Source organism: Heliangelus exortis, chromosome 2 (genome assembly GCF_036169615.1).
Source record: "Heliangelus exortis chromosome 2, bHelExo1.hap1, whole genome shotgun sequence".
In the NCBI taxonomy this organism is placed as follows: Eukaryota; Metazoa; Chordata; class Aves; order Apodiformes; family Trochilidae; genus Heliangelus; species Heliangelus exortis.
Genome location: NC_092423.1, coordinates 131,585,690 through 131,612,564, shown reverse-complemented (window position 1 = coordinate 131,612,564; position 26,875 = coordinate 131,585,690). Strand labels below are relative to the sequence as shown.

Genomic DNA, 26,875 nt, shown 5'->3' with positions numbered 1-26,875 from the left:
CTTTCTTTTGACCGGCTAAGAAAAGTAAGAAAAATAATCCAAATAAGGAAAAAGGGATTTAGATTTTTAAATTTTAATTTTTTAGCAGAGTCCTAAAAAACATTTGCTTTAAATAAGTTTGCTGTTTTTTCTTTCTCCTTTCTAAAAGCAGAAGTGAAGACATCTTTGTTATGTTTCCATTAGCAAACAGCTACTGGAGAAGGCTCCACAGGTTTCTTTTTTCTCCATTCCTCTCTCACCAAAATGCTAGAAATAAGTGCTAGGAAATTTTCTGATTGACCTATAGTACCTCATCATAAATCTGCAGTGGTCATGAGCAAGCCAAGTCCTTCATCAGCACTCTGAACCCTCTCTGGCCTTACAGATCCTAGCTCACAAATTATTCTTGCTAGATGCTTGGCACCCTCACCAGTAAGGCTATCTTTCTACCCAGAATATCTTCTGATAGTGCCAGAAATGGACTATTTCCAGAAAAATAAGGGTTTGTAATGTCAGGTTTAGCTCCTTTCTGCGGTAACAGAACTATCAAATGGAGAGAGTAAATTAAAAGGCAGAAAATCCTATAACCTTTTATGTTAACAGAAAACAGAAATTACTTATACATGAAGTTTTCTTTGCATGTACATATACACAAACATAATCATACACACACATTCAGTTAAATATATACAACAGTATTTTAACACTGAGATTAAATAAAATTAATTTGTGAGATTATATGATTGAAGGAATAGGTATGTGCTAAATGCAGGGTTCTCAAAGTGCCTTATAAGATACTGATCTTTAGAATACTCTCTGCTAAAAGGATATGGAGGCAGATGGGAGTAAAGTGCTTAAGAAAACCCTCATGGAAGGGAGGCAGAGAAGTAGGTCTCATAAGATCTTTGCTTTAGTCTTGGTATCTCCTGCTTTAGACATACTATTTGCTTAGCATGTGACCAAGAAGGAAAGGAACTGTTTGTGAGGTTTGGGTTAAGGAGGGGGAAGATTTCACAGTGTAAACAGTCCTGCCCTTAAGGCAGAGAAAATTACTTGAATCCCTTTTCTATACAACAGTATAGTTGGTATGTTTTGCAGCAGGTAAGATGGACTACTATGTGGGCAAATGCTCCAGACCCTAGATAAACAAGTTCCAGAAGAAACCTTGGTTCAACCCATATTTTTGTTGAGGTAAAAAACAAGTCAGAAACTTCATGCAACCTCTACTAACTTCTGACTGACTTATTAGTGCTTCAAAGGTGATCAATAATCTTACAAGAAAATAGTAATTTTAGAGCTGATTGATAATATGGTTAGCTGCTATTATAATTTCCATGAAACAGCTTTGTTTTATATGTACCAAATGGAAAGTCTCATCCTGTCTCCATAGGTAAAAACCTGGAGTCTCTGGATGCAGCTTTTGAATCAATTACAGAGTTGGACAGAATCTGACTAGTGGGTCAGATTCTTGCTTAAAACTTTTTACAGAGACTGAATGACTAGTATGGTAAGTGCCAAATTTCCTCAGGAACCTTTTGTCTAGGCCAGAAAAAGAAAAGAAAACAAAACATAAACTAAAAAATCGCATTGACACCTGGGAGTCTTTATGCTTTATCGTGCCTGTTGAGGTCAACAATGTGACAAACCAACCAGGCTGGTGATGGAGAAATTAAAGACAACGACACCCTTGAAGGCTGTTAGTGCTATAAAAAGCAATTATGAATCCCACAAAAACCTCACTGAGATTTTTGCAGGCATCCTATACTGTTGCACAGCACAGTACTGCCCATTCTTTCTGTACATTAAGCAATCCAGCAGGCAGTAACAAGAAAAGCTAAACTAGGAAAATACACTGACTCACTCTTTCTCTAAAGACAAGAAAAACAAAAAACAGGCCCAAACCCAAATCTTAGACACCAATGTAATTCAAAAACCACGGATCATATCCTTTCAGATATCCTCCACTAACGCAGCATTTTTCTCTCTTCAACTTATCAAAACAAATAGACTCTCACAAGGTGAACACCTCTCTTTCCATGTATCCATTTGGTTCTGTAGCACAGTTAATGACTTCCTGAACTGAACTGTCATTTCCCATAACGACTTCCCAGCATTTTCATAGAATTCTTATGTTTGGAAAAGACTTTTAAGATTATCCAGTCCAACCCTTAACATAGCTTTGCCAAGTTCTCCACCAAATCATGTCTCCAGTCTAACCAACCCCTGTTTTCTCAGCCACTGCTCATAAGACCTGTGCTCCAGACTCTTCACCAGCCTTCTTGCCTTTCTTTGGATATGCTCCAGCACCCTGACATTCTTCTTGTTGTGAGGGGCCAAGAATTCAACACAGAATTCAAGGTGTCCTGAATACAGGGGCAAGATCACTTCCCCAGTCCTGATGGTAACACTATTTCTGATTCAGGCCAGGATGCTGTCAGCCTTCTTTCCACCTGTGCACACTGATGGCTCATATTTAGCTGGAAGTCAATCAGCACCCCCCAGGTCTTTTTCTGCCAGGCAGCATTCCAGCTGCTCTTCCCCAGGCCCATAGTGTTGCCTGGGGTTGTTGTGATCTGGCACTTGGCCTTGCTGTATCTCAGACAATTGGCCTCAGCCATCAATCCAGCTTGTCCAGATCCCTCTGCAGAACCTTCCTATCCTCAAGCAGATCAACACTTCCACTGAGCTTGGTGTCATCAGCAAATTTACTGAGAGCGTTCTCAATGCCCTTGTCCAGATTGCTGATAAAGATATTAAACAGAACTGGCCCCATCACTGAGCCCCAAGGAACACCACTTGTGACCAGCCACCACCTGGATTTAACTCAGTTCCCCACAGCTCTCAGGGCCTGGCCATCCAGCCACGTTTTACCCATCAGAGTACACCAGTCCAGGAGCAGCCAGCTTCTCTAGGAGAATGTTGTCAGAAACTGTGTCATAATCTTTAGTGACATCCAGGGAGACAACATCCAGAGCCTTTCTTTCATCTTCTAAGTGGATCACCTTGTCATAGAAGGAGATCAGGTTAGTCAAGCAGGACCTGACTGGGCCTGATTGCCTTGTCCCACATATGCCACATGACAGCACTCAAGGTGATGGGCTCCATAACTACTGCAGACTGACAGGCCTGAAGTTCCTTGGAGCCTCCTTCTGGCCCTCCTTGTAGATGAGCATGACATTTTCTACCTTTGAGTCACCTGGGAGTCAACAGCCAAGATTGCTGATAGATGATGGAAAGTGGCTTGGTGAGCAGTTCCACCAGCTCCTTCACAACCCTTGGGTGGATCCCATCTGGTCCCAGAGACTTGTGGGTGTAGCAGGTCACTGACCATTGCCCCTTAGATAATGGGGGCTTCATTCTGCTTCCATACCTATCTTCCAGCTCAGAGAACAACTGGTCTTACTACTAACGACTGAAGCAAAAAAGGCATTAAGTACCTCAGTCTTTGCCTCAGCCTTTGTCACTATTCAGTATTTATCACTTTTCTCCCATCTCTTCCTCTCCTTACTCTTCCTTCCACGATCTTCCTCACTAACATACTGAGAAGTCAGATATTTTGTGTCAGTGGATATAGAAAAGCTTTCTTTTCCCTCTTCAACACCCTGGTAAGTTGACATTATAGCAGCAGGGTTCTGCAGAAGTGCTGAAGTACAGCTGTATGCTGTAATTTCCTAGGAAGAGGACTTCAACAAATCCTCAATTGTTGTAACATATACTTCCTGATAAATGTCTCCTGTGAGACTGGAAGACCCACTAAAGATTTCACTTACAGCTTTTCACAAGCAAGAGAGAAAATTTAATGCCATTTAATAGTCTTCTTAACTCATTTGGAGAGGCTTTCATTTCATTAATTTGCTGTAGAAATTTAACAAAAACAGCATTATGGGGACAGCTGTGATGTAGGAAATAACAATGATTCCAGCCAGTGCATGCACTCCTCTGGTAATTTACATGAAAGAGAGACATTGCAGGTTCAAAATTATAGTGATGTAGACTCCTGGGATTCACTTGGTCAAAAGTATCTTATTAACTCATTTGTGATATAAGTCTCTAATAGCTACTAGGCCCACTTAATTCTTAGGTTTATTTTATTGGAATTGTAACAGGTGAGAAACAATAAAGCAGTGATTATAATGTATTTTTTAATGTATATTTCTATTCATAGAAAACTCTTATGCACAACTCAAAATAAAAGCAACAATATTGTTATATGAAGTATCTGTTCCAAAGGTCTCTTTCATTACAAATCAGCAATACATCACCTGTTACAGCATCTATGGTGAGCTGGATCTTTCCCACTCTGCAATGTATCAGGCTCTTTATTAATTTAAATTCATAGATGTATAGCTTTTTCCATATTGTGATTAGCATTTTTTTTATATTGGACCAAATATAAAAATTGTTTGGGGCTAGGCCATTGGATTACTTATTAAACATTGCCACAAGAAGAGAGCAAAGCAGAAGAGCCTCTGTAACATAACTGTTTCCAAACAGTAGCAGTTCTCAGAGCTTCAGAGATTTTTGATTTTTGATTTCTTATGGTCTTCTCACCTTCTCTGAGAGAATCATTGGCCATTTTAACATAAAAATACAATTTATACCATTTTCTTAATTTATAGCAACTTTTAAAGTTATAAAACTTTAGAAAGTAAAATAACTTTTTAAAATTTATTATATTCATATTTATCTACTGTTCACAAACTTTCATATTTTCCTTCACAAAGTAACAGAAAAGCTTTATTACCCTGCTAGCAGTAGTGAATCTATGCAGAAACCCTTTCCTTTGATACAGAGAACTAAACCAGCTATTTACTATGAGTGAATTCAGAAGAAAACTACTGAGAAAACTATTTGAGGTCCAGAAATATTGTATTATACAGCTGTCATGTTAATTTGATATTCATTTGTAAATAGAAGCAGTCCATATGAGCTCTTAAGTCTTGGCAATAAAATAAATAAATTCCAAGCAAAGACAGAGTCAGTTTAGAAATGCAACTAAAACCTTTGAATTTAGAAAGAATCTTTTTAAACCCAGCCTGGCAAAGGAGATGCATTTGTAAATGCAGACTAACAACAACCTGGCCAAATTAAAACTGACAGTGGACAACATGTTTTAACTGAGAGTATCTCTTACAGAAACACATCCTGAATGTACTTAATCTGAAAGTTACTTGTAACATATGTTATGTGTTTACTCAAACATACTGCTGGATTGTAGTCTTGCAACGGGGAGGAAAAAGAGGGGTCATTCTGTGTTCTAGATTATCACTGCTGCAAGATTTCTTAGTGCTGCAGTACTTAGCTGCTGCAGATTTGTTACTCAAAGGGCTGAAAAGAAATCAAATGCAAAGCACTGTGTTCATAAACCAGACTTAAGTCCAATATGTGACCAAGACCTAACCTCACAAGGGAAATAATACAGAATCAAGTCTGGAAACTGAGAAAAATTTCAGACTCAAAGGCAGAAATTCTCAAATATATATAGAGATAAGAGACATCATGGATCACTTCAGGGTAAGAGCGACCATGATTTCTTATCTTTACTTGCTAAACTGAAATTAGGTGGAAGGATTTTTTTATTATTATTTAAAAACACATTTGGCTAGAAAACTTTGAAAGACAGGCATGCAGGAACTGGATAGGACACACTCCATTAAGAGAAAAATTGCCTAACAGGAAAGAACCAGATGTCCTTAAAGGGTTTTATTTAAATAAATTGTGGCGGTCAATATGGATTTTACTATAGCTACATTCATACTTCATTCATCAAAGACCAGATTACTTTGATTAGTACTGTACAGTGTGAATATGCTCACACTCCTTGTACTGCTTATGCATACATGTGTGGCAGCGGGCATGTAAAGAATAAAGCAAATCTTACATTTCCTTAATTTCTTTAAATTCAGGTTGCTTGAGGATTCAAAAAAATCAGGGTCAGAATAGGCACCATTAAGATGTAACAAAGCCATGGCATCCCTTTGAATTATCTTCAGGGGCTGAGCGCTAAATGGACACTAGCAAGGAATTGGAAGCCATAATTGCCTGAACCAAGGAGACACTATCTGGGACATCATGATCGTGCCTGTCTGACTTCTGTCACTTTGACAAAATGACTTTAAGTCACTTTGGGCCTCTGGGGGAAATTAGAAAAGCATACAGAAAACTTAAGACCATCATAAAAAGAAAATGCTATGAGGACACTTGGCTGATATCTTTCTGAACACAAATCTGCAAACTTTGTTCTGATCCGGGGAGGACAGGTCTATGCTCAGAACTCCCTGCTGAGGCAATGTGCATGTTGCACATAATGCATGTTTGGAGCAAAGGCTCCTCTTTTTTACCTTGGACTTTCATAGGAATCATGTTTGTGTCATGGCTACTGTCTGGGAAGAGGCAAGCTCCCAGTGATACTGGCAGGGAAATGTAGAGGCTTCTTTCCTACTAAGGGCCACATCATGGCACATCCCTCAGCTTGTCTGAGTAGCTCTTTACAAACTTCATACATTAAGATGAGTGCAAACACCATGCAGGTACAGTGGGGGTACTGAACCAAAATTTTCAGGTACTTGGTTAAGTAACATTAAAATCAGATGGATGGGCAACTGCTGGAGTACCATCTTACTACAGGCATTATGTAAGTACTACTAAGACCAGCACTGGGCCCCTGACCCTTCATATATCATACTTGACAGATGGATCTGACAAAAGCACTGGCACAAAACCAGTAACTGTTTTAGAAATACTTTTATGAAGTAACAAGAAGCTTATGTTTCTTTCTTAGGAAGTTAAGTGATAACATTAATTATTTGATGAAGTTAATTTAGAATAATCAGAAAAGGAACTATAGTATTTTTACAGAATCTTTTCACTTTTCTATTAAAATAATACTTAGGTAAAATTATTGAAAATGTACAGCACTAAGAGAAAACCACGGAACCATAGTATCAAGGAAAGAAAAGCCTGATTCCATTCCATTCCTTGTTTTTATGTTTCTACCAGTTGTTGCTATTGCTATTGTCCACAGACCTGTTGTGGTCAGACCTGTACAAATAAAGATAATAAAATCTACTGAAGAGTTTATGGTTCAATGCAATTTTAAATATCTTCAGAAAAATTAGTCTTTTTTAACACACACAAAAGTGCAAAACCTAATTTCAATATTTAGATTTACTTCAAATCTTCATTTAAATTTTTCTCTTCATCTCCTTACTGCATATCTCCAGGGCTTTCCATCTGCACTTATTTTTCTTTTCTTTTAAAACTACTGATGCATTGTTTTCAAATAAACTTTTATAACAGGAGTACATCAGTGCTTTCTGGACCACAGGTCAGAGCTGACTCAACAGAGGTTGAAGTGCAGGCTGCATTTTGTGAAAAGGGAATCAGTCTCAATGATACTGTGCTAGTGTCAAAGAAAAAATGTCTGATTTCCCCCCTGGGCACCATATATCAAAGCTGCAGACTGTCTGAAATGAGGTATTTTTACTTTCCACCTGTTAATAACATGTACTTCCAAATTCATCACTTTACTATTTCCCAGTGGATCAGAATAAGCTTACCAGCTGTAAAGAGGTCCATGCATCTTGTACTTAGTTCAAAGTAGCAGCAAAAAATGCATCTCCATGGATTAGATAGATGTGATGAATAACTTAAAAACAGGTGACTGCTACCTTTTTTAAATTATTTGTGTTCTACTGCCAGTACACATTTCAAAATAAATATGTTTATTCATATAATTCTTTTTTTGAACCATTGATATTTTGTGTCTTTTTCCTTAATATTTTTCCATAGAGAATTTTTCCACAGATAATTTTCTTTTGCATGTCATTTATGAAAGTGTAGAAAAACAAATGGTAAAATTATTGACTGTGTATTGCTACAGACACAGTAGTTTTAGGAATTTACAGCTTTTGAAGATATTTCTTGTTGTGGAAAGTTAAAACACATCATCAAGGAATGGGTGTGAGTCTATGCTTCAAATGAGGCAAGAATTTGCCATGAATTGCCAACAGACTCTACATAGCCCAATAATGCTAATGAAATTTTACTGAAAAAAGTTTGGTTTAGGTCCTTTGTTTTCAGAGTCACAGAAGGGCAATATGTATGCACTTCTCTGCTTATCTAGTCAGAAATATGCAGAAAAGTTTGGAAGGGGAACGGAAAATAAAGTTGCTGCTTTTTTTTTCAATCCATCATACTTGTCCCTGCTGCCTGAATAATGAAATATTTTGAAGCTGAAAAGAGCTGGTGAACATTATATTGCAACCAGCCATTCTCATTCCAGGAATGGCAAGGTGATTTTGTTGAGATTTTTTAAAAAGTTATTAAATTAACAGCTTGGGTTGAGAGCTGCAGGAAACTGCATGCTGACATGTTCTGTCTCAAAAGTTACACAAACATTGACATAGCTGTACCCAAGTTCTCACTCTCCCCCATGACAGGACATTTATCTATCTATCTATCTATCTATCTATCTATCTATCTATCTATCTATCTATCTATCTATCTATCTGTCTCTCCCTTCCTTTCTCCCTGTTTCCCTCCCCCCTATCTATATCCCTAGACCTACTGAGGACATAGACTTCCTGTACTGCTATTTTGCTAAAGGATTAATTTCCACAGTCAAGTAGCAGGGAAAGTCTCAAGCTATGGTTTCCCTTACAAACATATGGCTAGCAATGTTAGGCACAATTAACTTTTCATCCAGTAATGCAGTTGGAAAAATCATTATAATCATTCCAAAATAACTTTAAGAAACCAAAGAGCACATGCACATTGAAAATGGGTTCTTAATGCTTGCTGTCTTTTGTACAGTTTTTGATATTTCTATCAGTATACAGATTTTCAAAAAAATGTTATGGCCTTCCTCCTGTGAAGGAGCTTGCACAGATTAAATTGATGTGCTTTTTCATCCAGCTTTGCAAAACACTGCATTTAACTGATAATAGCTGCAATCACAGTGGAAGGCTCATAAAACCTCAAATACTGACATTACAATATAATGTAAAACTAAGGAAAAAATACTCATCAGGAATCAGTTTTAAAACCTACAAATTAAGTTCTTTGAAGATTTTTTTCACTGAGTTACACAAAAAAGAACTAAAAAGTGAATTTGAAATTAATCTTTATAGCAAACTAGGGAAAGGGCACAGAGAGCATGAAGAACCACTAGGAAGAGAAAAAGTTTTGTATCTAAACAAACCCATTACTTAAAACTACATCCTACACTATATTTTTTGTATCCAACTGCTTCTGCAAAATTACATCCCAGCTGACTTATTCTACTACAAATTCTCCTTCCTCGGTTCTGTCATCATTAAAGCTGTTTAATCACCTCTATTTCTTCTACTGTCCTTTAGCATTCACTTTTGTTACTCAGGATGTCATTGATTTCTTCCAATACACAGCAAAACACATGACTGGTCTTTGCATTCTCCTCATTCTTTCCTTGCCCCTGACAATCTCTCACTGGATCTCTTCCTCAGTAGTTTCATTTTCCTAAATGAGTATATGCTATCTTCTGGTTTCCTTAGCCAACTCCTGTGAGACTTTCCTTATTCTTACCTCTAGTCACTGATACTTTCTCCAAATCACAGAAATGTTTTTCCATATTCCTTTAGAATATAAGGCAGAACCTCTAGTTTTGCTGTCATCACTTCTATAACTGCAGCCACGTCTCCTTTTTTCTTCTCATCTCAGAATTCAATGCTGTGGTTTGGTTTTTTTTTTAAAGTAAATCCCTTGTGGTTTTTTACAATTACATTTCAAACTCTTTTCAAAAATCTATATTTTCCTTTTTCCATTCAGCTGAAACTACTCCTCCCAAACATTTCCATAATTTCTCAAGATTTCAATAGTACAGTTTTTTAATATTTCTATGCTCTATTAACCATGCTCTAGTATGCTGTTTCCCCTAGTTCCCACAATTCATCCCCTTCTCAATTTTTTCCTTCCCATAAGCTTTCATTCAAAATGTGCACTAGTAGATTCTCATTTTTTGCCCACCCAGTTAACTGTGATTACTATTTATTTGTGTTTGGGTATTGCTTCCCCTCAAACATCATCCCTTGGTCAACAGGAAATCAAAGCATTATCCATCTGCAATAGAAATTCCCTCTCATTTCCATGTATACTCCTGCCTGCACTAAACCCTCTTTTTTTGGCACCTTCTAGTGAATCACTGATCTAAATTCAGTATCATTAAGCTCAGTATTCCTACCAAGACCTCTCTTCTGCTTCATCTCCCAGCCATATGGATCACTCAGTGATTCATTCAGGCCTGCTATTTGTACAGGCCTTTTAATTCAGGTTTCATATTAGGTCTGATTTTTTGTGACTTGCACCTGCTTTACATTTCACATCTCTCTCCTCTCAATCCAACCACACAGCTAATTGTCTTGTCCATCCTCCCACCATTTAGGATCCCAGCTACTTGTAGTGCTTTTATCCAGCCCTGGCAATTTATCTACCCTAACCCCCTCCAGGATAACTGTAGGGAAGAGAAGTTTCATAGCCTTTCAATTTGGCTTCATTGTCTTTCTCCATATGTCAGTTAAAATCTGTACTCTCTTTTATCCAGTTGTATGTGATTAATCTTTATTTTCTAGTATTTTAGCAGTTGTTCATTATCATATGTATCTTCCCATATTCAAGACTGAAAGATCAGTCCCTGCTGCTCATCAGACTTGCCCCATCATCTACTTGATATATTTTTAGTAAACTACCCATATTTTTCCTCATTGCCTCAAATGCTCGAAAAGAGTTTTCCAGAAACATACACGAAACTATCTTATTTCCTTTCTTCTATTTTCTCCTCAGTATTTTCTTTTTTCAAGCAGTTCCCAACCCAGTATTGCAACTTTCTCCTGTCATGTGTAACAGTGAAACCCTGCCCTGTGATTACAATTGCTGTGTACTTATTTGATAATACAAAACTATCACCACTATCAGAATTAATGCTTAGGACTGATACTTAGAAAAATGTTAAGGAAGGTTAAGATTTACTAAACAGATTTCCTCCAATAAAAATTATGAATGCTCACATGTTAGATCTAAGTGAAATTTTTTTTTTGGTATCATCAGGAAGATAGAGTAAGAAACCATACCAAGGAACTGTATGTAAGAAATCTTTAAAAATTAGAACAGAGAAGCTTGATATGTGCTTTTTTAACTAACATATATTGCCAAAAAAGAACAAAACTATTTCTCTATAAGTCAACTACATGCCAAGGCTTAGTTTTACTATGTTTAATGAAGGCAAAATCTGATAATGCAGCTATTTCTGCCAAAATGATTTCTTGATTTATGGTACTCCAGTGCTCCATAAGCTAATGCTGTTTATTGCATTGAGAGACACTTTAAAATAGGCATGGAATGAATCTATGGTGAATCTATGTCTTCATGGTCATTTAAGTTACAAAGACCCCCACCTATGATGTCATCAGATTGAAGCCCTTAGTGTGACTATTACCATCACCCATAAAGTATATAAGCACAATGATATCAAGGGGTCTGATGTATCCCTAAAGAACTAATTCTTTAGGAGCAATTGAGAGCAGCCCCTATGTTTCAGGTTGCCCAGTATAAAGGTGACTAAAGATGCACCTCCAAAGTACAAATATATGTATATAGATTGCAATATATCTGCATTATAACTTTTCTGGATGCCCACCATCTCAGGAACTAGATGGTAATTTACCACTATTCTCTGATGAATGAACTGGCTGCTTTTGTTCTGTCAACTTTGGTCTCTTAAATACCAACTGACATGTTTCGTTTTTAAGTGATGCTTTGGTGATTGTTTAATATGGATGTTGGGTCTGAAAACATTTTTTTGAAAACTGAAGTTGTTAACTTATAAGTATCTTATAAACTGCCAAACAAGCAAGCAGAAGGCACTGAATTTACAACGTTTAGGATCAATGCTGCCTTGGGTTTGTCCACTGAATATAGAAGCCATGATATTTTGGTACATAACTATGTCTGCATATAAAACTATACATATATCTATACCTGTATGTATATAGGAATCAATCTGTGCTTTTCAGCTTTTTTTTCTCCAGAAGAATGTTCAGACAGTACTAAAAATGAAGAGTACTTATTGTACCATGGTAAAGGAAGGTAGATACAGGGAAGCTTTCCTTTTTATTCACAATTTACACACTCAAAGTGGTCAAAATGGGCACATAATACTAAAGGGTGACTTTCATGTTGGGGGCCAAAATCTAACACAAGTAAACTTCACTGCACAGCAGTCACTCAATAATATCTTGTTTCTCAATGAAGTAGGGACTCCTGACTTATGCTGCTTCTTCCTGTAGGGAGAGAGCATCTAACAAGCACAGGAACAGAGTGGAACAGGGAACAAGAATCTGTGTCTCAGTGGTTACTCTACTTTTTGTAGGAGACAGTGATTTGGCTGAAGATCAAACTAGGTGAAAGCCGGAAACTAGGGATAGAGTTATGCTTTTTGAGAGGCAGGAGCTTTCAGATCCATTAAACTGGGCACTTAGTGGGAGCCAGGAGAGAAAAAGGTCTTTAAAACATCATTTCTAAAATTACCATTTAGCAGTCCCCAAAACATATATGCCAAGGCAATCTTAGATAATTTCTTAACAACTGATTTTGCTAAATGCACTCACACAACTTAAATGATGGCACTTAACGTATAAAGGCAGTATATATACATATATGCCATGCTGGCATTTGCCACCCCAAACTGAACACTACGCATTTTGTTTCTCTTTTTATCACCTTTGTTTTGTGTATATTCACCTGTGTGTGTATGCACAGGCATGAACACACGTAAGTTTGTAGGAAAGGAAAAAGGTGGATTGCAATGCTCATTGCTTACCCAAATATATAAGAACAGTTTTATGGGTATGTTATCTACAGGTACCCTAGAATAAGCAAGTCAAAAGAAACTATTTTTTCTGAGATTTTCTGCCATTCTTGTTTAGATGAGAAGGGGTTCAAGAATATTAAGCAAATCTCAAACTCATTTTTTGCTAATGAAGAGGGAAGGAATGTTGTATTCCCCATAATGCAAATCACACGGATTTCGCAACACAAAATGTCTCACATTTACATTAGAAGTCATAGTTCAAAGCATTTGTGGTAAAAAGTATAAATCTAGAATATTATCTGATAAAATCAGAGCCAATTGTCCTGAACTCTTTCTGGACACAGCAGCAGACGTACATGACCCCTCTACAGCATAGCAATTCACACTGGTTATTCACATAGAATACAAAAAAGCTTATACTCTGCTTATAAAGAGAATACTCTGCTTATTCACATTGATTGTTGATAAATTTGCACATTTACCAGCCTACAGAAAGAGGATTTTAAAAAAAGTAAATCCAAATTCTTTTCTTTACTACTGCCACAAATGAAAGTAGAGATAGTTTTGATATTGATGAGATATCATTCAACAAGAGATTTTTCCCTGAAATAATAATAATTCAAGCAGGGACTATAATGACCCAAACTCTAGCCTGAGCCAATTCAATAAATATGATGCGGTTGCATGCATAATAATGAGCCAAGTTAATGTGCTGCACAATTTGGTATGCAGAACAAATTCACTGGAGATGAGTGTGGAACTTGCTTAAGTATGAAAGCAGCATGAGTGAAAGCAAAAAAAGCTGCAGAGAACACAGAGACAATAAGCTAAGCAAGGGGAAAAGGAAAAAAAAAAAAAAAAAAGAAAGAAAGAATGAAAAGACAAATACAGGGTTGGTGCAGGAGGAAGAAGAATAGGTCTATAGAAACAGAAGTATATTTTACCTGTCATCCTCTTTCCCTTCCTCAGCTTGGTCTTCTTGAGCTTTTTCATCATGCCCTGATCCTTTGATTTCCTCCTTATCACAGTTCTCTGTCACCTCATGCCCTTCCCCTTTTTCAATACTTTCTTGCTCCTCTGCTTTTTCCTCCTGCTCCTCTTTTTCTTCTTCCTCCTGAAATACTTCATCTTGTTCATCCCCTTCCAACCCTCCCTCTTTTTTTCCCTCTATATCCCTTGTCCTTCTGAAGGCAACAGAAATTGAAAAAGGCATGCAAAAAGAAAAAGAGAAAAGAATAAATTAAAGTTAAGATAATGGAGAAGAGCATGCATGAATTCACAAGAAAGGAAATGCAAAATAAATGAAATAAAAAATAAAATATGGAAGCAGTCATACGTTAACTAACTACTAAGAGTACTAACTACTAAGACCACACTAATTAAGACTCCACTGTACACTAGAGAACTTTGAGACATTTTCTCAGGTCTCTTAAGACCCTCTTTTAATAAAAGTTGCACGGCAATACATCACATTTAGAAACGTAAATGTATGACGAACACAATGTGGTCCTAAAAATGCTCACATAAACAGATGCTAAAACATTCGTTTCAAATGCAGCATTTCTCATGTGAGGACAATTTTCTGAGAATTAATATAGGCTGACATTGAATTTCCTTGAGAGATGAAGGTGGGTTACACTGTCCAAGAAAAATGATGTCATTCCTTCTACAGACAAAGCTCCTCTGAGTGTGCACAGGGCACAGGCAAAGTTGGTGCTGGGTTTTGCTCAAAGATACACTACGTGGATCTTGCTGAAGTGTAATTCTACAGTTGTAATGCCTACAGTTAAACTGGGCTAGTGTAACTGTTAGAACAATTGAATTAATCTATGTGAGTAATAAACGACTTCCAAAAAAGTTCAGCAGCTCTAGCTTAAAGGCAATTAAGACGCCTCTGGCATTGCCTGGCACAAATTTTCAAGTTAAACTGTCTTCTCAGGAAAGTATTTTGTAAAATGGTTTTGAGGAAGTGAAATCTAAGCGTCTCTAATGCTTGCTGAGAGCGTAGACTTGTTATTTTAGTGTCTGTTAGTACAACCAAGACTACGAAACTTGGCTAAAAAGAAATAAAGCAAAGACTTCAGAAAGTATTAGAGATCAGAATTTTGTAAATTCCCTGCAAATTTCAACTTCAGCAAAATATTAATTTGAAATATAATTATTGACAGAAGTGCAGTTATGTAAATTACACTGCTATGGCCAGCACTACAACTCCTTGTGCTCACCTTATTTTCTTGTTTCCCCTGGGCCGCTCTGACTGGACGGACATGTAGCTTGTGCTGCTGAAACGGGAAGCGCTGCTTGTCCGTGACACAGCTGAGACATCGCTGACATCGCTGTCTGAAGACTTATTGGAAATGTTGTCTGAGCCTCGCTGAGGATCCCGTCCTGACCGATACTGTTAAAGCAAAGGGACAAAGATACAGCTGCTGTCAGTGACATTAACACAAGTCAGCTAAGGAGCTGGTCCCTGATGCTATCTAAACCGCATTTGTGAACACACTGCCTGAATTATTGGAATGAAGTTTCTAACTGAGATAAAATAGAGATTATGTCTTGGTTTCCATTAATTTTACTCTGCTTTGCTATCCCACTCAAATTATTAGACACTCAGCTTCATCCACAGAGTGACTTGTACAAAATTTCCAAAGGTTTCACAGACCTTAGCAAAGACATCTAAACCATTATAGAATATTCTTACCACAAAAATTTCACCAGAGTAGGAAAGCAAAGCAGAGAGGCAGGTGACTGATGATCAGCAGTAAGCCCATACAACACAAAGCAGTGTTGTGCAGAGGAATTCAAGTTAGATCTGAAAAAAAATGGCTGTTGGTTCTTGTGTCACAAATTAGCTCTAAATTAACGCTAAGTCTGCGCCACTCTCCACTGCATTATGTGCAGACATAAATAGCACAAAGGTGTTTTTCCCTCTCCTGTTCATACACAAGCATTTCTGTGTCTATTGAAATCTGATGGGCTATTGATAATCTTTTCAGAAAAAGATTACAGCAAGATGAATTGTCAGTGATCTCCAGATAATTGTTTGGATGACATGGGAAGAAGACAATTTGGAAAAATGTGAAGAGCAGCACAGACAGGAATGAAAGAAAACAATGAGATAAAATAATCTGCAAAATACATCAGTGGCTTGTTGAACTCTTGGGGGTAGCAACACTGGATTTAGCCACCTGGAGAAAATAATTCATATGTAAAGTGGCACACCTGTGCAGTCCTGCAGAAGGGAAGGGTGTCAAGATTTGACTGCCAAATGTGTTCCTTTTTTACAGTTTTAGAATAAGCGTCTTTCATGAAGTACACAGATCATTCGCATATGTTCTCTTGCAAGGAGGTTTACACTGGGAAATATTCTGAAAGACTTCAGTGTCAAAATAGTATTTCAGTGTGCATTTGAGTGCCTATTTATCATAAATGAATTTTACACTTAATAAGTTATTTTCCCTCTTTTAAGACAGGGAAATAAAATAAAGGCACAAAAATAAACAACCCAAAAAACCGGAATCCCAACAAAAAAACTAAAAAAAAACCCCAAACCCTGCTTTTGCATGTTACTCTGTACACCTGTTGCAGACAGTGACCAAGAAGAAGCTGAACTGCACACTAAGTTAGAATGGCTGCAGATGCTGCAGTTGGCTCCTGAGTGGTAGCAACTTGCAGCTTTATGTTCATCAACAAACCACTCCCAAGCCTTTAAGCATGAGAGTGCATTTAGCCAGCCATAAACAAACAGTTTAAACAAAGTTTAAATGTTGTAGTATTTACTTTTTCAATTATTATTGATGCCACTAATATTTTTGCTTGATAAAAATGACAGTACATATTATCATTGAAATATTCATTTAGGAACATAAAAACAATGATTAAACAACTGCCCTGATCATAAGAGATACTGAGACGTTATGCCAGAGTAAAAATATTATTCTTTTGCAGCTACTCATTTCAAAAGACTAACTACTTAGCCTTTTGGGGAAGAAAAAAATAACCATGCCTAGTGAAATGTGTATATATGAGTCCTATTTCTGAGTTTCACCCATTTAACCCTCCCTAGAATAATTCTGCGTTGAAAACAAAGCTGCAAGTCTAGTTTGGGTTGATTTGGCCTAAAAGTGCAAAGACTGGGAAGAACAGCCTGGTGCACTGGGCTACCACAATGTGCTACAGAAACCTCAAGGCAGAGCTGCCCAGTGCTTCCTGAGGCTCCCAAGCAGATTTGCTTTCCCTGCTGAGCCCTGTGCTGTCGAGGCTCTGCTGTGACTTGCTCCCAGCATAGCTAAAGCACAGTCTGGTTGTGCACCCCTACACCAGCAGCTGTCAGACTGACAGTGTCTGGTGACCTCAGGGTAGACACACCACAAACATTACAGACCTACTGTGGCAGCCTCTGGGAGACAAGAGAGACTGTACTGTCAGGTGTAAATCATTGATGGAATTGTTAATTACATTCCAATTAGGGAATAGATAATTACTTGTGGTGATTCACAGAATAAGAGACCTCAACCTGCAGATCCCACGCTGAGCTTGCCTAGCAGTCCAAGGAAAGGAGACCTTTCAAATGAAATACATGCAAGGAATATGAAGTGAAAAATGGCATCAGCCTTGCACGAAGTTATTCTAAAGAGCCATTCTGCAGCACACTGAAAGTCTCAAAAAGTTACAGTTTTGATTTTGTCTGTTTCAGTTCCACACTTGGACAATATTAATTCTTAAAATAATTTTTTCATATCAATGTGCTGTACTTAAAAAATAAGACATATTCATAAATAAAACACCTTATTGTATTTTTTTAAAATCTAATTCCATAGTAACGATATAGTGATCTGTGAAGAATGAGAATTGCCTTGGCAAAAAAAGCAACGTTATATCATTTTCGAAATGCAATGTGCAAAAAAGTTCATCAGATCATTACCTTGTCTCTTTTTTCTCAGTTGAAAGTAAAGGTACTTCACAGCAAATGTTCTTAATTGGGGCAGATGACACATATATTATTTCACCCTTACTATTTGAGGATGGTTTTGATTTGAAAAAGTTAATTGACCTTAAGTCAATTGATAAAGTTAATTGACCTTTCCATTAAAGCTGATTTTCCTAACAAACATTTGTTTTTAAAAGCTTACACATTGTCTGAGTCTCAACATCTGCTAGCTGCCTACCAAATTAATATGTAGAAACTGAAACTGAATTGTTTTTCCTGCTGCATAAAGCTCAGATATCTCACACTCACCTATTAACTGTGCTCCAAATTGCTTTTAATTCTACTGCTAACGTCTCTTTTTGACCTTATATCCGACTTAATTTTGCATAGGAAATAGATTATAATAGTAAGTGTATTGTGTGTTAGTTTTTCAGTAACTTCAGCACAGAAGACAAAAGGAAACATACTGTTTGTCTGACAGAAGCCATGCTGGCATTTCAGTTCCACATTTGTTTCTTGAATTGAAATTCAACATAAGGCAGTTTCTGAAGTGCTCCTTTTGGCTGTGCCCCAAAAGTAAAATCACTTCCATTGTGCGAATTTTGGTTTTTGAAAAGTATTCCATTCTTTTATGTCATATGCTCTGACTTTAAAACACAACCATTTTTACAAAATTGTGCACCATATTTTAGGTTATGTGTGCTTAAAGTTCCACCAGGACATTACACATTCATCTGTTTCATATACTTCCTTATTGGCCTCCTCCAAATTCAACTTACTCTTTTTCTAAATGTCACCAATTGTGTAGTAAGATCAACTATTAGACTGAAAAGGTCTTCATTAACCAAATGCCATCCACTCCTTACATCTGAAACAGTGCTGCCATTTCCCACCCCTCTCTGCTGCTGTCCCTACATAATGTATTATAGGAATTTGCACCCTCTGAATGCACCCTCCTGGGTATCTGCGGCCCCCATGTCTGTGTTCTGGTGTAACATGGCCACAGGTCTGGATCACCAGATCCAGCAACTCCTCTCTATGCTCCAGTTTCCCTCAGAAGAAAAGGTGCAGATGAGGACAGTAAGGGCTGCTCTGGTTTGGACAGTCAGGAGGAGCTGTAGGCTGTAGTGAACTGTACACTACCACTATACTATCACTACACAAATTAATTCCAGTTCCCTTTTAATTATTTTTCCTTTTTTTTTTTTTTTTAATAACAGCCAAGACATCTCCTGAATTCCCCCATGCTGGAAAAATATGTCTCTATTATTGGAATAAGGTTAAATTTTCATTTCCAACCCAATCAAGACTCATACAATACAGGCAGCATTTTGGACTTTATGACCCATAAAGCAGTAAAAGTACACAGCCTCTTCAAGCTGTTTAAACAGCAGGAATTCTGCTGCAAGCAGAGGGGTTGATTAAAAGTCGCTTTTGCATTTTTTATAGTGACAGGATTTCATCCTATTTTGCTGTGCTGAACAATGAGATTTCATTATTACAGATTCTGGAAAACAAGTTGTAGAGTTTCTAAAAGTCCTTTCCTCTGCATTACAAAAATAATAGCTGAAGATCCTAACAAGTGACAGTTAAGCATTTTTGTCCCAATAACTGTGATAGATTACTTTCTGTAGCTATAACTTCAAGATTACTAAAGCTGAAAACCAAATACCCACTCTTCGTCTTAATACAACAACCCCTGCAAACGTTCTGACCTCTTTGTGAACTAGCACTATATGACTGACAGGTCATAAAGAGATGCTACTGATCTGATACTTATTTCTTAAAAGAAACTGCTTTGGAGCTTCGAATTCAAAGAAAGTTTTCACGTGTTTCATATTGCTTAAATCTATTGTCATCAGTCTTTCATCTTGGCATCTTGGACTATACAGTCATGGAGTTTTCCAGGCAATTGAAATTGTCAGTGATTTCCAAGAGTCTTTCTATTTTCCTTTTTTTTTTTTTTTTTTTTTTTTTTTTTTTTTTTTTTTTTTTTTTTTTCCCTTCCTTTTTTGTTTCTTTTTATAGTGCACTCATCAATTTTTATCAATTTTTATTCGCTAACATGAACATGCAAATCTGGTCAATGTTTTTACTGATCAAAAGATCAAAATGTTGGGAAGATGTTTCAGACAATTGTCCATTGTGCTACTACAAGAAGATTAAAGAACCATTTTGGACTGTCTCAATAGTTCTTTGCCTTTCTAACAAAAGCTCTCGAGTAGACAGAGCACAGCAATTGTATAAAATGCTCTGTAATTTCAACTGTAGCTTTTGGTGCAAGTTCACAGCTTCTAAAGGCATTGCAAATTTTAGTTACTGCACATCATTTGAATGAATGTCTTTGGATTGGTTGATTCTTACTAAAACCTTTGCTAATGGCTGCTCAGTGAAGTCTGCCATCAAAAATAAAGCTAAATACTTATTAATACTTACAATAGCATTACATTTATATAAAGCAAAAGATTTTAAGTAATCTTTACAAAATACCATATACGAATGAATATAAAGAAACAATATATGTGTATCTGTAACTTGCATACACACAAACCCAAGAAAAAGTTTATGATGAATCTGCCCTTGCATGCAATTCATAATTAGCCAACTTAATAATCTGTGCTTATATTTGTCACTCTTGTCAGGCTGCATGAAGGCAACTGAGAGACAGCCAGTCAGGTCAGTTGCTGCCAGCTCTCCTTTGTCTATCAGCTGCACATGGCAGCTATCAGTCCCTTGGGAGATTTAAGGGCTGACCAGGGAGATTTATTCTTGCACTGTTCTGGTATTAAGTATATAATAAGCTCCACAATATAGGACTGCATCCAATTCTAGCTCAGACTCATTCTTGGCTGCTCATCCTGACTTCTGCTTTGTAGGCCTGGATCCTAGCCTATCTTCCTCCTTTTCATTCCTAATTCTTGGATCCTGCTTTCTCAGCACTGTATTTTGCTCCTGATAAGTCCCACTGGCACTGTTTCAACCTTGTTCTCCCTCCAGCCAGTTATTACTTAACATTAGGCACCCCTTGATCTCCTGACCCTGGCCATTCTGGCATTCCTGTGAATTACTATAAGTAGAGAAAGCTACACTTAGTGTTGCTACTTCGGAGCAGTATGGTGCCTGAATGAGTAAATCTAGCTGTGGTTCCCTGTACATCCATTTCTTACCCACTTCAATTTTTTCCTATTATTCAGAACATTCCAAACTATGTCCTGGAATAAAAATAACTGATTGTAATCTTATTTGCAAAACCCTAATCTCCAATAAAGTTAAACCAGCAATGAAACATACTGGTAAAAAGGAACATTCATATTTCTATAGGACATGTAAAAAAAAGTACTACTTCAAAAGTTCTCATGTTTTTCCTGTAGTGGTTTGGTGGCACTTACTTGTCAGTTTCACTAACCAGTGCTCATGTGTAGAGTCTTACAAAAGAGCTCTTAAAACCAGTTTTCCCTACAGGACTAAGCCATGGTGCAAACACCATCCTATGGCTGAATTAGTAAGTGAAAACTGAACAATGAAAAAGATAAGCAAGTAAGCAGTGGGCTCTGGCAGCAAAGAAAGGCAGCCTTGGTTCTGCTGGCTGGATTGTAAACAGTGGACCAAGTGGCTTGATTATTCCCATTCGCTGTGATCATTGCATCACATCGAGAATACTGTATCCAGTTTTGAGACCTAAAGTACCACAGTGACATTGATAAACTAGATGGAGTTTATGGGAAGACCACTGAGGTGGCCAGGGTTAGAGCACTTGAGGAGACAATGGGGGAGGCTGGAATTGTTCTGCCTGGAGAAATGATGGCTTTGGGAATACCTAACAGCAGCGTGCCAGGTCATACAAGGTGGATTTCAAAAAGATGGAGCAAAGCTATTTGTAGCAGCTGAGGAGTATAAACGGGTATGTTTTTACCACATGTACAGAGAAGCAGTGGATCAGATTACCCAGATATGCTGTGTAGTTTTCATCCTTCAATGTTTTCAAAACCTGACTGGATAAAGCCCTGAGCAGCCCGTACTGATCTCATGGCTGGCCCTCCTTTAAGATAGAGGCTAGATGGCTCCTGAGGGCCTGTCCAGGCTAAATTACTCTGTCATCCTACAGATTAAGGTAATCCAGGATCTGAAGAAGAAACAACAAAAACAGCAGTAATGCAGAAGCAACCAATGGATTACTGTCTAAGGACCACTGGAAATACAGGGGAAGGCAGCCCAGAGGAAAGCCAAATCAAAAGACATCATCTGCTTCACATATGCTGGCATATGGTGCAATTTTTTTTTTAAGAATTCCTTAAGTGCACAATAAGAAATAAATATTGGAGAGCACTATAAAATATTCTGCAATTTACAGGGAGAATTTACAGGATCTACAAATATTTGGTGATTGGAAAAAGTTAGGCAGCTCTGAAGAAGAGGTTGGGTCTTCTTGTGAGCTTGAGAATTAGCTGGTCAGTATGTTTGTCTTCCTACATAAAAATCTGTTCCTGCTGTCAGTTTCAAAACACCAAGTATCCTGATTTGATGCTCTTTTTCATACAATATGACTTTTGGAAGATCAAGTTAACCTCTAATTTCAGCTCCACTGATTCTGTCCTGAAATCAAGCTGTTAGTGATGCAGAATTAATCCACAAATGTAGTTGCAACCACTCTAGGGAACTAAGTGTTATTTATTCTTACTTTAAGTCAGGACCAAATTTTACAAATTTTGAAAGGATAGAGCACTGCAAAATTTCTTCTTGGTTATATAAGGTAACTATATTCCAAAGACTGTTCAGAATCACAAGGAAATTGTTAAAAATCTCATGTGTCCTACCAAAAAAACCAGTGGTTAAAAACCTGCTGTCTTAGGTAAAGTAAATGTCAAATAAAACCACACAGGAGTCATTCTAAGCATCATCTTAAAAAAAATCTTAAAAGGCAATCCAAGAAGTGTTCCACACTGCAGTAGAAATACAAGGTTTATAATGACCAAGCAGGTGTCTCAAAATATCTCATTAAAAGCTACCTTAAAGTCTGCACTCATAGACAGAGCTTCTACTCCAAACCATCGAGTCATTGGAACAGGACTCTGGGACATGGCCTGCCTAATATGAAGAGATTACCACCACTGGCCTCACATACTATACATATGTCTCACATACTATACAACTAGACACTACTTTAAAAATGAAGATAACTAATCCCTATTATTCATTGAGGAAAGTAACTGAGATTCTTAAGAAGACTTTTCATAGTCTGAATATTAAATATCTTTTCCATGGTTCCAGATAATTCTGAAAGATTAAATGAGGTAGAAGAGAGATTCAGGTATAGCAAAAGGCTAGGGTAAAACAGCTATAACTGACTATATAAATTTAAATTAATAGAAAATTTCATGTGTCCTGTGGATGGATTACACCTTTTTTACAATATTTAATGATCCCAACATGCTGTAAAAAGTTATAGGTGAACAACAGAATTCTCTCACATAGCCAGAATATTCCCAGCAATTTTTTAGGATCTTGAAGATCTTGAGGAAATATGAGTCTACATAATACGAAGAGAGAAATTAATGAGAATTCAGGGTAGAAGAATGTCCGAAAATCAGTCCTCTTTTTCTGACATAGCAGTAATGTAGCCAAGCAGGCAAAAGGAAACTGAAACTTCTGACCTCCTACTTTTTAATAGCTATTCAAAACAGGGCAGAGACAATTACCAGAGAAACAGGCCCACAGTCTGGCTTTGTGATGGAGGGTAATAAACTCTTGATACAGATCTCAAACTTCCCAGAATCTTTTGAACAGCCACACATTAACTTTTTGACTGTCTTATATAGAAGGAAGAAAATCTATTTAAAATAGAGATCAGCAATCCTTTAGTATTCCAGAATGCTTTGTCAGGTCTCCTGAAGATGCATCATCATGGTCACTGTTCACTGTAAAAATCTGAGCTGTTCAAATCAGGGTGATGACAAAAATACAAATGCCTAGAGCTTCACAATCTAAAGTGTAATTGTATTCAACAGTATCTCCAGTGCATTATCTGCTGGTGAACTCCATCACATTTGACAGGACAAACTGGTAAGCCTGCCCACAAATAACTCACTTGTTCAATGGGTTCAGTTTCAGGGATAATTCTTAATTCTGTTTCTGGTCCTTTTTGGTCTTCTGACTCTATTGAATCCCCTTTATATTGGATAAATGGAATCAAATTGTGCTTCCCATATTTGTTTCTGTTCCTCAAGTGGTTCACGTGCCATTTCTGTGACCAAAATATCTGTACTCAAAATATCTTGCACTTCATACTATATATGCACTTCATACCATACCTTGCACTTCCTGCCACCCAATCAATAGCTTATTTTTTAAAGTGGGTATCAAGACAGGATTTTGGCTTTGAGAAATCCTCTTTTGCCTCTGATTGTCCTACCTAATTTGGGCTGCTTTGAGATGCTTTGCAAGATAGGAAGTCAAACAATACATTTAACCTGGACTTTAAACTGATTTCCATAATTGGTTTTTAGTCCTCAGGCCTCTCATAAAAACAAAAAACAAAAAAAGATAAAAAAGTAATCATACTTTCTCATCACAAAATTTGTGTTTCACTACACTTTATTTCACCTCAAAAGTCTTGAAGAGACATATGAGCTTCCCCCTTAATCCTACCCTGTATCTATGAAACATTTAAATATGACTTTGATCAAATTTGTCCTGGGACACAGCACCTTCAGTGGAATTCATGCTGAAGAGAACAGCTGGATTGACACATGGGCCATCTGGTGAGTGCTTATCCCTGTAAGCAGAAGAGCCTAAGGACCGTGACTAACACAATTGCTCAACAACAGGATATAAATATATCTTTGTACAATTACACTTTATAAATCCCTAAATTTATATATATCAGAGGGTAGCTTCCAAAATCAAGCATTATTTAATGGAAGACCCTGTAATATTTTTTCTTAATCTTTTGTTTTCTCTGATTATTAGAATACATCTTGGAAAATCCCTGTACAATAAAAATTATATCAGGTCAGCTGCCTACAAATTTCCTGCTGATAAATTCCTAGCAAAATGAGAAACAAGTCTGCAAGATATAGATATCACCATCTCCTTATCCCTCCACAAGCAAGTTAAACTGCTTAGAAAAAAGCTTTTCCCTTCCTATATGTCAACTATGGGAAAAAGGCTGCAGGGAGATCTTGAGCATGCAAACTGCTCCTTGGAATAGAAAACCTGAACTCTCTGCATAGTCATTGTGCTTGAGTTCTCAAAGAGTGAGCAGTTAGAAACCATATATTACTTTTCTCTATCATATTGCAATGTAAATCCTATGATAATTTATCTCTTTGCTTGATTGCAAGGATAATTTGAATTCACTTTTACGGAAAATATGCAACATGTTAACATTACTTACAACTTCAATTTCACCTCATAAAATGCTTTAACAGTAGGATAATGTTATGCTACATTTCCAGGAAAGAAACAAATAAAATAATTTAGTTGAAACCATATAAGAAATTTGGATAGTTTCACAAGGAAGGTATCTATATTGGAACTATTCTGGGATCAAAAAATTTTGTGAACATTTTTTAAGATCTTTAATATCTTTGAATTATTAGAACGCTTGAAGTTATTTTCATCTTACAGATGTTTCCTTAGCATAGCATTAGCATAATATTTCCTAAATTCATGTGACTAGAAACTAGTTTAGAAGTGGGAAAGGAAAATTTTCTAAATGCATCCTAAAAATACCCAGTTTACTTCTTTACACTTCTTGAAAGTCAGCCTGTTTACCAGAAGTGAGTTTACATTATTGTCTCTTAGATACAGAAAACTATGTCACAGTGTTTTGAATTTTGTTTTTTGAAAATCAGGATAAGTAATGTGCAGGTATTATTAATTAGATATCTGCTTCAGAAATATGCAAATCACTGGAATTGTTTTTACCTGATGGCTTGTGTCACTTGAGAGAGAATGGAAACAGGATGATGCATCCTGATTCTCTGAAATTTAATGACTCTAAGATCCTCTATATGTGGAAACTACTAGAACATCATTTAAAGATTTTACAAAGCTTGAGAAAAAAGATATATCAGAAATTTTATGGTGATAAAAAAGGCTGAACTTTATGATAAAATTGCATACATTTAGCTGTAAGATAGATGATTTTTTTTTCCTCAAGACACACTGATGTTGGAAGAAAAGCAATTTCCACATTTCTTTTCAACACAATACCTAAGAGTATCAGATGAGATATGTATTTGGTTTCAAGGCAAATATTTGGGACTGGATACTTTTTTAGGGGAAAATAAAGGGAGGGTTGTTTATGCAGACTTTAACTGCATTTGTAATTTTGTCTAAAATTTTGTTTTCTACTATCTTGGAATAATACTGGTACAATAAATTTGTTGCAATCATTTTTTTGTGTCACAAAGATGAGCACTTTTTGGCTACATCCTTACTCTGGTCAGAAGTAAGGATTAAATTTTTAGAACTGCTTTGTATGTTTTTTGTCTTCCTGTTTCCTGTTATTATTGTCTGATTCAGACTGTCAATGAAATCTCTGGTAGAGCAATGACTTCCATCTGCAGGAGGAGCATATTCCTTCTAATGTATTACTAAAGAAAATATTCTACTGCCTGACACCAAATCAATAATAACTCTTGTAAATAAAGACTTCCAACAACTGACAGTCAGAAATACCATAGTTTAAAACACCACAGACATAATTTCATGTTTTAGTAACATTCTCACAAGAAGTTTGGCTGAAGGCATTAAGGCTTTACAAATTAAAGGCCTTTCTACACTGAGATCCCAAGGTCTTGAGCCAACTTTGATTACCTTCATTGTGCAGAACCAGATTTTACAGAATAAATGGCACTTTGTTACATATCCATGCAAATTCTTCACATATTATACTTGCAATATGGATACTTGAAGTCACAATACTTAACAAAAAGAAAAATATCAAAGGAACGCAGTGCCTTGGGGAAATCTAATAGCAAAATCTAATGGCAAAAATTCCTCAAAACCACTGATCTATTGTTTGGGAAAAGGTTGATAAACTGGCAAAATTTCTGCTTATAACTTTGGGGCTGCTATCAAAGCAAATCAACCCACTTAATAAACAGAAGCACTCCCAG

The 26,875-nt window shown here is 36.9% G+C and overlaps 1 protein-coding gene across 41 annotated transcripts in view; it reads right to left on the bottom strand.

Annotated features, from left to right (window-relative positions):
* RIMS2 (regulating synaptic membrane exocytosis 2) overlaps positions 1–26,875 on the bottom strand; it is a 421,007-nt gene that overhangs the window by 57,236 nt on the left and 336,896 nt on the right. For 21 of the 41 annotated variants that reach the window (XM_071738159.1, XM_071738149.1, XM_071738154.1 and 18 more), the window contains one exon: positions 15,049–15,221. In XM_071738159.1, coding sequence (XP_071594260.1) covers positions 15,049–15,221 — 173 coding nt within the window. Of the gene's footprint in view, positions 1–13,767; positions 14,008–15,048; positions 15,222–26,875 lie in introns of all 41 variants that reach the window. The other 20 variants (XM_071738118.1, XM_071738119.1, XM_071738124.1 and 17 more) reach the window with 1 other exon arrangement.